Genomic DNA, 12,276 nt, shown 5'->3' with positions numbered 1-12,276 from the left:
TGCTCTCTGACACCTGAGCTCAGGGGATCTGCCTGCCTCGGCCTCCCAAAGTGCTGGGATTGCAGGTGTGAGCCACCGTGCCCGACCTGAATGATATTTCAATGGTCTTTCTCTGTCACCTCTGGGCTGGCTTGGTCCCTTAGGTTGTATCTGTGTGCCCAGCCTTACAGTTTCTTGGCCAAAGCTTTACTAGATCAGAAAGACTAGAAATGCAGCCATAGGCTACTGTCGTCTAAAACCCCAAGCGTAACTCCTAGTCTATGTAGATTACCTGAATTGGTTAATGTCAGTTTCATTTTTTCCCTGTAGCCTGATGTGGGCAAATGAGCCTATCTGATCTTAGAGCTTCCCTCTAAGACCCCACCTGAGTCTCCTGCCTTCTTCTTGGCTTTCCAAAGATGCCATCTTCTGATCAAGAACTAGAGGCAGGAGCCAGGCACGGGGTTCGTGCCTGTAATCCCAACACTTTGGGAGGCCGAGATGGGAGGATCACTTGAGGTCAGGAGTTCGAGACCAGCCTGGCCAACATGGTGAAACCCCATCTGTACTAAAAATACAAAAATTAGCTGGGCGTGGTGGTGAGTGCCTATAATCCCAGCACTTTGGGAGGCTGAGTGAGGCAGGCGCATCATGAGGTCAAGAGATCGAGACCATCCTGGCCAACATGGTGAAACCCGTCTCTACTAAAAATACAAAAAATTAGCTGGGCGTGGTGGCACACACCTGTAGTCCCAGCTACTCGGGAGGCTGAGGCAGGAGAATCGCTTGAACCTGGGAGGCGGAGATTGCAGTGAGCTGAGATCGCGCCACTGCAGTCCAGCCTGGGCGACAGAGTTGTGCGGCGGTGGGGGGGGAACAGAGGAGGCTACCTGCTAGAGGCAGGTAGCCAAGGCATTCTATGTAAATTGTACATGCAGTCCTGGCTGTCACCAGCCTCCCTAGAAAGTGAACCAAGTTGGTGTCCTATATTTAAGTTCCTGAGGATCTGTAGTGAATGTAAACATTCTTGTTCTGCAGGGAGAATTTAAAGTACAAAAAGAGGCTGTCTGGACAGTGGCGAACTTTGCAACAGGGGCCACCATGGATCAGCTGATCCAGCTCGTCCACTCTGGGGTCCTGGAGCCACTGGTGAATCTGCTCACTGCCCCAGATGTTAAAATTGTTCTCATCATCCTCGATGTCATCTCTTGCATCCTCCAGGTGAGCCGTTCTGAACAGGTTGGTTTGTAAATAGCTGTCTCCAACTGGATACAGGCATTTAATGTGGCTCTTAAAACTCAAGTTGCACTTTGGGAGGCCGAGACAGGTGGATCACCTGAGGTCAGGAGGTTGAGGCCAGCCTGGCCCACGTAGTGAAACCCCGTCAAATTAGCCGGGAATGGTAGTGCACGCCTGTATCCCAACTACTCGGGAGGCTGAGGTGGGAGAATCGCTTGAAACCCGGGAGGAAGAGGTTGCAGTGAGCCAAGATGGTGCCACTGCACTCCAGCCTGGGCGACAGAGCCAGACTCCGTCTTAAAACCAAACCCAAATTGGATTATTTCTCTTCCGCCAATATCTCCACCCTCCTCTGTCCATGTGTCCTGTGGATAAACACAAAAAGAGCCATCTCGAAGGACCATGGTTTTCGTTTTCTCAGACAAATGTCTATGTGCCAGATATTTCTTCAGATGATCAGACTATGACAGTGCAAAGTCCCTGCTGTAATGGACATTATGTATGAGGGGAGAGACGGAGGACAGACACATCAGGTAGGGAGTTATGGATAAAGTAAATCGCATAAAGGGTGGGGAGTGGCTGTAGCTGTCTTTATAGAGACAGAGAGACAGAGACAGATGGAGACAGAGACACAGACGGAGACAGAGACACAGAGACACAGACGGAGAGGGAGAGAGAGAGGGACAGAGACGGAGAGAGAGAGGGGCAGAGACGGAGAGAGAGAGGGGCAGAGACGGAGAGAGAGAGGGGCAGAGACGGAGAGAGAGAGGGGCAGAGACGGAGAGAGAGAGGGGCAGAGACGGAGAGAGAGAGGGGCAGAGACGGAGAGAGAGAGGGGCAGAGACGGAGAGAGAGACGGGCAGAGACGGAGAGAGAGACGGGCAGAGACAGAGACAGGGAGATAGATGCAGAGAGATGCAGAAAGAGAGAGAGAGAGACAGAGACAGACACAGAGACAGAGAGAGATAGGATCTCTGCTCTGCCACCCAGATTGGAGTGCTGTGATCCTAGCTCACTGCAGCCTTGATCTCCTGGTCTCAAGCAATCCTCCCACCTCAGCCAGCTGAATCGCTGGCACTACAGCCAGATGCCACCACGCCTGGCCAATGTTTGTATTTTTAGTAGAGACAGGGTCTTGCTATATTGCCCAGGCTGTTCTCTAACTCCCGGGCTCAAGTCATCCTCCCGCCTCAGCCTCCCAAAGTGCTAGGATTACAGGTGTGAGCCACCATGCCTAGCCAAGAGGATTGGCTTCTGAGGAGGCTCACACAATGGCTGGGAAGTCACTTGGACACGTGGACCTTCTCCATTGGGCTGCTTGAGTGTCCTCACATCATGGCAGCTGGCTTCCTATGGAGTAAAGGGCCTAAAAGCAAGATGAAGGCCTCAGTGTCCTTCATGACCTGACCTTGGAGGTCACATTCTGTCTGTCACTTCCACAACATCCTGTTGGTTACACAGGTCATCCCCATTCAGTGTGAGTGGGGAACTACACGGGGTTTGAGCACCAGGGGTCAAGGATCATCAGGGCAATCTTGGAGGCTAGCTAGGTTCATTTGGTTAGGGTCCTTTTAAAAAATTACTGTTTTTTGGCTGGGCATGGTGGCTCACACCTGTAATCCAGCACTTTGGGAGGCCGAGGTGTGCAGATCACCTGAGGTCAGGACTTCAAGACAAGCCTGGCCAGCATTATGAAACCCCATCTCTACAAAAAATTGCCAGGCATGGTGGCTCATGCCTGTAATTGCAGCTATTCGGGAGGCTGAGGCATGAGAATCACTTGAACCTGGGAGGTGGAGGTTGCAGTGAGCCAAGATCATGCCACTGCACTCCAGCTTGGGCAACAGAGCAAGAGTCTGTCTCTAAAAATAAATAAATAAAAATATAAATAATATATATATATTTTGAAACAGAATCTCACTCTGTCACCCAGGCTAGAATGCAGTGGTGTGATCTCAGCTCACTGCAGCCTCAACTTCCTAGGCTCAGGTGATCCTCTCACCTTAGCCTTCCAAGTAGATGGGATTACAGGCTTGTGCTACCACACCCAGCTAATTTTTGTATTTTTAGCAGAGACGGGGTCTTTGCTATGTTGCCCACGCTGGTCTCAAACTCCTGGGCTCAAGTGATCCTCTCACCTCAGCCTCCCAAAGTGGTGGGATTGCAGGAATGGGCTACTGTGTCCAGCTTAGTTAAGGTTCTTTTATAGGTGACAAAACCATCTGAAAAGCTTCAGAGTAACACCAGGGAGCTCCTTTTAGAAGCCCACTTTAAGCATCTTTTTAATGTAATTTTCTTAAAGAACGATCTGAGTCAAGACTAGATTTGAAACTCAACCCAATGATACCCAGCAAGTTGGAGCAAATGAAGCAGATAAATAATAGATATTTGGGCCAAGTGCATTGGCTCATGCTTGTAATCCCGGCACTTTGGGAGGCCGAGGTGAGAGGATCACCTGAGGTTAGGAGTTTGAGACCAGCCTAGCCAACATGGCGAAACCCCATCTCTACAAAAATACAAAAAAGCCTGGCATGGCATGTACCTGTAGTCTTAGCAACTTGGGAGAGTGAGGCAGGAGAATCTCTTGAACCTGGGAGGTAGAGAGTGTAGTGAGCCAAGATTATGCCACTGCACTCCAGCCTGGGCGATAGAGTGAGACTGTCTCAAAAAAAAAAAAAAAAAAAAAAAAAAAGATATTTGGGCTAAATGCAGTGGCTCATGCCTGTAATCCCAGCACTTTGGGAGGCCAAGGCAGGGGGATTGCTTGGGGCCAGGAGTTGGAGACTAATCTGGGTAATGCAGCAAGATCTTGTCTCTACACAAAATGTTAACAAAATTGTGATACCTTCTGAGTCTTCCCTGTGTATCTTCTTCATTAATTCTTTTTTGAGACTGAGTCTTATGCTGTCATCCAGGCTGGAGTGCAGTGGCGCAATGTCAGCTCACTGCGACCTCTGCCTCCAGGTTCAAGCAATTCTTGTGCCTCAGCCTCCTGAGTAGCTGGGATTACAGGCACCTGCCACCACACCCAACTAATTTTTGTATTTTTAGTAGAGACAAGGTTTCACCATGTTGGCCAGGCTGGTCTGAGACTCCTGACCTCAAGTGATCCGCCTGCCTCAGCCTCCCGAAGTGCTGGGATTACAGGCATGAGCCAGTGTGCCCGGCCCTATGTTTATATATATGTATATTACATATATGTATATATGTCTATATATGTCTATGTATCGTGGATACCTGAAATGGGAAGAAGATCATGTCATTTTCAACCAATTTGGGAAAAGTGAAATTGCAACTGTCCCTTCTGGAATGGTAGCCTTTGGTCTGCTTCCACTGGGGGCAGCTCCCTTGAGGGCTGGCAGAGGCCCCATCCCCCAAAGGCTCCTGCCGGGGGTCTCATATCCCCTGTACTTGGTCACAGGCAGCAGAGAAACGGTCTGAGAAGGAAAACCTGTGTCTTCTGATAGAAGAACTCGGCGGGATTGATAGAATTGAGGCTTTACAGCTGCATGAGAACCGTCAAATTGGCCGGTCGGCTTTGAACATCATCGAGAAGCACTTTGGTGAGGTAAGTGACTTAGGAGCATGGAGGAGTGTCCAGGGGTCCTGGTGGGGCAGCTCTGCAGAGGGTCACCTGCAGAGCCTAGGCTGTTGCGTGTGGCCACCTGCCGGGGCCTGGGCTGTTGTGTGTGGCAGGTGACTGGGCAGGTGGGCTTCACTCCTGCCACATCCTCTGAAGTTAATGTGTCTCGCCTATCCCTGCTGTATCAGGTCATCTTTGAGTAGTGACTTCTTGGTGCCTGGAAGCTATTCTAATGCCTTGGGAGCTTGTCCGGCTGCCTCTGGCTTAAAACTTCACTTTACTGGTCTCCTTTTTGGGAGAGGTATGGCAGGGGAGAGGATTTGATGCTAAAGTGACTTTTTTTTTTTTTTTTTTTTTTTTTGAGATGGTTTCACTCTGTTGCCCAGGCTGGAGGGCAGAGGCACCATCTCAGCTCACTGCAACTTCTGCCTCCCAGATTCAGTTGATTCTTGAGCCTCATTGACCCGAGTAGCTGGGATTAGAGAGATGTACTACCACGCCCAGCTAATCTTTAGTAGAGACAGGGTTTCCCTATGTTAGCCAGGCTGGTCTCAAACTCCTGGCCTCAAGTGATCCACCCGCCTTGGAGTAATCCCAAAGTGCTGGGATCACAGGCGTAAGCCACCACGCCCGGCCCGTCTCCACAACAGTTTTTATCTTCCCAAACTGAAACTCCCTACCTGTTAACTACAAAGTCCCCAACACACCTTTCCCCTAGCCCTTTTAGTAACCATCATTTTGCTTTCTGTCTCTATGAATTTGACTATTCTAGGGACCTCATGAGTGGAATTGTACAGTATTTGTCCTTTTGTGACTGATATATTTCCTCTTGGCATACCGTCTTCAAGGTTCATCCGTGTTGTAGCATGTCAGGATTGCTGTCCTTTTTAAGGCTAACACTCCATTGAACATATATGCTGCATTATATATATTCATTTACCTGTCAATCAACATGTGAGTTTCTTCTACCATTTTGCTATGGTGAATACACTGCTATGAACATGGGTGTGTAAGCCTGTTAGAGTCCCTGCTTCCAATTTTTGTTGTTGTTAAGACAGGGTCCTGCTCTGTCACCCAGGCTGGAAGGCAGTGGCCACAGTGATTGCTCACTGTAGCCTTGACTTCCCTGGGCTCAAGCAATCCTCCCACCTCAGCCTCCCAAGTAGCTGGGACTACAGGCATGCACCACCATGCCGGCAGCTAACTTTTGTAATTTTTTTTGTAGAGATGAGGTTTCACCATGTTGCCCAGGTTGGTCTAAAACTCCTGAGCTCAAGCAAGCCACCTGTCTCGGCCTCCCAAAGTGCCGGGATTACAGGTGTGTGCCACCGCACCTGGCCCAATTCTTTGGAGTACATACCCAGAGTGGAATTGCTAGATTATGTGGTAATTCCATTTTGAATTTTTGAAGAACTACCACGCTCTTTTCCACAGTAGATATACCATTTCACATCCCTACCAACAATGCATGAGGATTCCAATTTCTCCACAACCTTGCCGACACTTGTTATTTTCTAGGTGTTTCGGTAATAGCTAATCTCATGGGTATAAAGTGGTATCTCACTGTGGTTTGATTTGCACTTATATCAGAAATTTTTCTTTCTTTTTTTTTTCTTTTGAGACGGAGTCTCGCTCAGTTGCCCAGGCTGGAGTGCAGTGGTGTGATCTCAGCTCACTGCAAGCTCCACCTCCCGGGTTCACACCATTCTCCTGCCTTAGCCTCCCAAGTAGCTGGGATTACAGGCGCCCACCACCATCCCCGGCTAATTTTTAGTACTTTTAGTAGAGACGGGGTTTCACCGTGTTAGCCAGGATGGTCTTGATCTCCTGACCTCGTGATCCGCCTGCCTCAGGCCTCCCAAAGTGCTGGGATTACAGGCGTGAGCCACCGCGCCCGGCAGAAATTTTTCATATGAGGAAGGCAACCTCACAATTATTTCATGACCAGATCAACATGGGGCTAGGAGTTTACAGAGTGACACTTCTCAGGTGTCAAAGGTGACTTACCAGCAAAATGAAGGACCATACAATCAATATGCCCAGGTGGATGGTGTGGTTAGCTGGGGCAATTAATCTTGATTTGGGACCAAGAAGATGCTCTTGGCTGGGAGCAGTGGTTCATATGTGTAATCTCAGCACTTTGGGAGGCTGAGGCAGGTGGATCACGAGGTTAGGAGTTCAAGACCAGTCTGGCCAACATGGCGAAACCCTGTCTCTACTAAAAATACAAAATTAGTTGGGTGTGGTGGTTTGTGCCCGTAATCCCAGCTACTCAGGAGGCTGAGGCAGGAGAATAGCTTGAACCCCAGAACAGAGGTTGCAGTGAGCCGAGATGGTACCACTGTATTCCAGCCTGGGCAACAGAGCAAAACTCCATCTCCAAAAAAAAAAAAAAAAAAAAAAGCTCTTAAGCCAGGTGTGGTAGCTCATGCCTATAATTGCAGCACTTTGGGAGGCTAAGACGGGTGGATTGCTTGAGTCCAAGAGCTCTGAGACCAGCCTGGGCAACATAGCGAGACCCCATATCTACAAAAAATACAAAAATTAGCCCGGTGTAATGTCACGTGCCTGTAATCCGTTACTCGGGAGGCTACAGTGGGAGGATTGCTTGAGCTGTGATTGTGCCACTGCACTCCAACCTAGGCAACAGCACGAGACTGTCTTAAAAAATAAAAAAATTCTCTCAAAGGAGACCAGACCTAGAATGGTGATAAGCATTTTCCAGGTTAATGGTTCCTATGAAAACCTCATAAATAAGAAGCTCAGCTGGGTGCAGTGGCTCACGCCTGTAATCCCAGCACTTTAGGAGGCCGAGGCGGGTGGATCACCTGAGGTCAGGAGTTCGAGACCAGCCTGGCCAACGTGGCGAAACCCCATCTCTACTAAAAATACAAAAATTAGCTGGGTGTGGTAACAGACGCTCATAATCCCAGCTACTCAGGAGGCTGAGGCCGCAGAATCACTTGAACCCAGAAAGCAGAGGTTGTAGTGAGCTGCAATCATGCCACTGTACTCCAGCCTGGGCGACAGAACGAGACTCCATCTCAAAAAAATAAATAAATAATAAGAGACTTATCTTTTAAAGGGGGTTTGATCCCTGGGGCTTGATCCAAGAACTCCAGGGTAAAGATTTCTGGACTAGAAGTAGTAGCTATACCCATCATTTGCTTACTCATTGTCAGGACGGTGTTCTATGTCTATCAAAACTGCATTTAAAAATAAGCTACTCACAAAAGGACAAATACTATGCGATTCCACTTAGATATGGTACCTACAGACATCAAATCTGTAGAGACAAAGTAGAATGGTGGTTGCCAGGTGCTGGGTGGAAGAGGGAATGAGGAGTGGTTAAATACAGTGATCCCCACCTTTTTGACACTAGGGACCAGTTTTTGTGAAAGACAAATTTTCCACAGGCTAGGGGGTGAGCGATGGCTTCGGGATGATTCAAGAGCATTATATTTATTGTGCACTTTATATTATTACACGGTAATATATAATGAAATAATTATACAGCTCATCGTAATGCAGAATCAGTGGGAACCCTGAGCTCTTTTCCTGCAACTAGACGATCCCATCTGGGGGTGATGGGAGACAGTGACAGATCATGAGGCGCTAGATTCTCATAAGGAGCATGCAGCCTGGTTCCCTGGCATGTGCAGTTCACAGCAGGGTTTGTGCTGCTGTGAGAATCTAATGCTGCTGCCGATCTGACAGGAGGCAGAGCTCGGGTGGGAATGCGAGTGATGGGGAGTGGCTGTAAATACAGACGAAGCTTCGCTTGCTGGCCTGCTGCTCACCTCTGCTATGTGGCCCAGTTCCTAATAGGCCACGAATGCAGGGTTGGGGACCCCTGATGTAATAGGTACAAAGCTTCAGGTGTGCAAGATGAAAAATTCTAGAGGTGGGTGGTGGTGATGGTTGTGCAACAATGTAAATGTACTTAATTGCTACTAAGCTACCTGCTTAAACATGGTTAAGAGGGTCGATTTTGTTACAAGGTGCATCTTGCCAAATGTGCAGTGATAATGTGCTGAGAATCCTGGAGGTATAACAGTGTCTGTTCTCTCCTGAAGGAAGAAGATGAGAGCCTAACTTTACTGAGCCGAGTCATAGACCAAGATTATGAATTTATAGATTATGAATGCTTAGCAAAAAAATAGCTGAGCTCCATACCTCCTAAACCAACATCCCAGTGCTAAAGGATAACTTCTTTAAGAAGCAGCAGTCCTCTATCTTAGTGTAACCCAAATGTGAAGCTTTTAAAACTTGACATTAATAAAATGTTCAACACTTTCACCTTTCTCTGTCTGAACTTCAGATAAACGACTTGCATCTTAAAACCGTGTGGAATTCATCTCCCAAGAACATTTGTGTAGGCCGGGTGTGGTGGCTCACACCTGTAATCCCAGCTCTTTGGGAGGCCAAGGTGGGTGGATCACCTGAGGTCAGGAGTTTGAGACCAGCCTGGCCCACACAGTGAAACTCCGTCTGTATTAAAAATACAAAAAATTAGCCAGGCATGGTGACGCATGCCTGTAATCCCAGCTATTTGGGAGTCTGAGGCAGGAGAATTGCTTGAACCCAGGAGGGCGGAGGTTGCAGCGAACTGGGATGGAGCCATTGTACTCCAGCCTGGGCAACAAGAGTGAAACTCCTTCTCAAAAAAAAAAATAATAAAAAATAAAGAACATTTGTTTAGTAATTGCCTTTTAAAAGGTCTTAAAGCAAAACCTTCAAGACAGTAGAATGGTCATATAGCTATCTGGACAGACTTTTTCTTTTTCTTTTTCTTTTTTTTTTTTTTTGAGATGGAATTTCGCTCTTGTCACCCAGGCTGGAGTGCAGTGGTGTGATCTAGGCTCACTGCAACCTGTGTCTCCCGGGTTCCAGTGATTTTCCTGCCTCTCCTGCCAAATAGCTGGGACTATAGGTGCCTGCCACCATGCTGGGCTAATTTTTGTATTTTTGGTAGAGATGGGGTTTCACCATGTTGACCAGGCTGGTCTCAAACTCATGACCTCAGGTGATCCACATGTCTCAGCCTCCCAAAGTGCTTGGATTACAGGCGTGAGCCACCATGCCCAGCCTCTACACAGACTTTGACTTGCAGATACAATATTGTTGGTTCTTGGTGCTGCAGGGACAGTGTTACTGGCCTTCTTTCCTCTGGCAATTAATATCCTGACACTGACAAGATCTAAGATAATTTTCTCTAGAAACTCAATCTCTTTTATTCTTCCTAGAAAGAGAGAGAGAGAGAGAGAGAGTGTTTCTATATTTCAGGGCAGCACCACCACATGCAGCTAATCTTTTAAAGAATTCTGTAGAGATGGGGTCTTACTATGTTCAGGTTAGTCTTGAACACCTGGCCTCAAATGGTCCTCCCACCTCAGCCTCCCGAAGTGCTGGGATTACAGACATGAGCCACTGCACCTGGCCTACGTTTTATATTTGAACCATGACTTTCTTGTATACTTAATTTTCATAACTTAAATGAACTTTGATACAATGTACATATTTTACAGAGCTATAGATATTTAAAGCAAAGGAGGACCCATGCCTCTTCCACCCCATCCCCAGAGGCCAGAACTTTCTACTCTTTGATCTGTTTAGTCTATGCGTTTGTAATTCCAAACATTATGCTTATGATCATTTAAAGACGATGTTTGAATTTACAGAAGAGATAGCCATTTTTTTATACCACCTCCCTGTCTTCCCATCATAGATATCTAATTTCTGTTAGCTTGATGTCCAGGCTTTATCATAATGATGTAAGTTATATTCAGAAGTGTGTTTTCCTTAGTATTAATCTACATCTTCGCTCATATGCTTTGTTTTCCTTGGGTTTACCTCATATCAAATTCTTTGCTACAGGTGTAAACCTCCTGCTGAATGTAATACGTCAGTAATCTACCAACATGCTTGTCATCCACACCCACTGGAGAGCTCTGTCATGCTCCAGCCTGGAATAGTTGCCCTCATCCTCTGGTGTACATGTCTATTGTCCTGGGATTGGCTTTTACCATCATCCTGGGGGCTCTACTCACTTTTCCTGGGTCAGTGTCCCTGTTTCCAGGATCTCACGCCTGCCTGTGCTTGTTTTCCCCTTTATTTTAGGGACAAGGTCTTACTCTGTCGCCCAGGCTGGGCTGCAGTGGAACCATCACAGCTCAGCTCAGGGCAGCCTTGCTAAAGCAATCCTCCTGCCTCAGCCTCCTGAGTAGCTGGGTCTACAGGTGTGTGCCACTATGCCCAGCTAATTGCTTAATTAATTTGGCTTTTAAATTTTTAATTAATTTGGCTTTGGGAAGCCAAGGCAAGAGGATTGCTTGAGCCAGGGAGTTCGAGGCTGCAGTGAGCTATGATGGTGCCACTGCACTCCAGCCTAGGCTATGAGGTAAGACCCTGTCTCCAAAATAAATGATCACATGAGGTAGGCATGGGATCCAGGAAAGAGGGAAGCTGACCTTGAATTCCTGGGATCAAGCGATCCTCCTGCCTTGGCTTCTCAAAGTGTTGGGATTACAGGCGTGAGCCACTGAGACCCACTGGCTTTTAATATGTATCTTCTGAGATAAGGTGCATGGGAGGTTAAATTTCAGACACTGCTTATCCAAAAACATGTACTTTATTTTTTATTTTTATTTTTGAGACGGAGTCTTGCTCTGTTACCCAGACTGGAGTGCAGTGGCACAATCTTGGTTCACTGCAAACTCCACCTCCCGGGTTCAAGCGATTCTCCTGCCTCAGCCTCCCGAGTAGCTGGGATCACAGGCGCCCGCCAACATGCCCAACTAATTTTTGTATTTTTTTTATTAGTAGAGATGGGGTTTCATCATGCTGAACAGGCTAGTCTCAAACTCCCGACCTCAGTGGGATTATAGGTGTGAGCCACCGTACCTGGCCTTTGAAAAAATGGACTTTGTTTTGACTCCTGGTTGATAATCCAGCTGCAGACAGTGTTCTAGACTGGAAACTATGACCTTCAGAATGTTGCAAGCATCGATCATTATCTTCTAGTTTTCAATGTTGGGTTCAAAGTCTTCTACTCTGATTGCCAACTATTTTGTGCATAACTGTCTTCCCCTGTCTCAACTCCACTGACTGAAATTTGTAGGTTGTGTCTCCAGTATTCTTAAATGTGCTGTCCTGAATAGAAACCTATTTTCTGTACATCCAAGTAGGAGCCTTGCAGTCTAGAACTGTCTTTTTAATTTTTAAAAAACAAGAGCTTGGAACAGTGGTTCACGCCTATAATTCCAGCACTTCGGGAGGCTGAGGTGGGAGGATCCCTTGAGTCCAGGAGTTTGAGACCAGCCTGGGCAACATAGCAAGACCCCATCTCTAAAAAGAAAAAGAAAAAAAGAATTATCTCCCCTGCCACCACCATTTTTTTTCCCACTGAGACGGATTCTCTCATTTTCTTGTCCCATTCTCTATTTTCCATCTTTATTTTTTACTTTCTGGGGTAT

General features: G+C 47.2%; 1 protein-coding gene across 1 annotated transcript in view; it reads left to right on the top strand.

Moving 5' to 3' along the window:
* The window catches only part of KPNA7 (karyopherin subunit alpha 7), a 35,473-nt gene extending 26,373 nt beyond the window's left edge, over window positions 1–9,100 (top strand). Inside the window, exons 9-11 of the mRNA XM_054497111.1 lie at window positions 1,018–1,200; window positions 4,640–4,786; window positions 8,878–9,100. Of these exons, the coding sequence (XP_054353086.1) occupies window positions 1,018–1,200; window positions 4,640–4,786; window positions 8,878–8,964 (417 nt within the window). The 3' untranslated portion in view covers window positions 8,965–9,100. The remainder of the gene's footprint in view (window positions 1–1,017; window positions 1,201–4,639; window positions 4,787–8,877) is intronic.
* Window positions 9,101–12,276: the final 3,176 nt, after the last annotated feature.

Source organism: Pongo pygmaeus, chromosome 6 (assembly GCF_028885625.2).
Source record: "Pongo pygmaeus isolate AG05252 chromosome 6, NHGRI_mPonPyg2-v2.0_pri, whole genome shotgun sequence".
Classification (NCBI taxonomy): domain Eukaryota; kingdom Metazoa; phylum Chordata; class Mammalia; order Primates; family Hominidae; genus Pongo; species Pongo pygmaeus.
The sequence above is the reverse complement of the archived record's forward strand: the minus strand, read 5'-3'. Positions and strand labels throughout refer to the sequence as shown.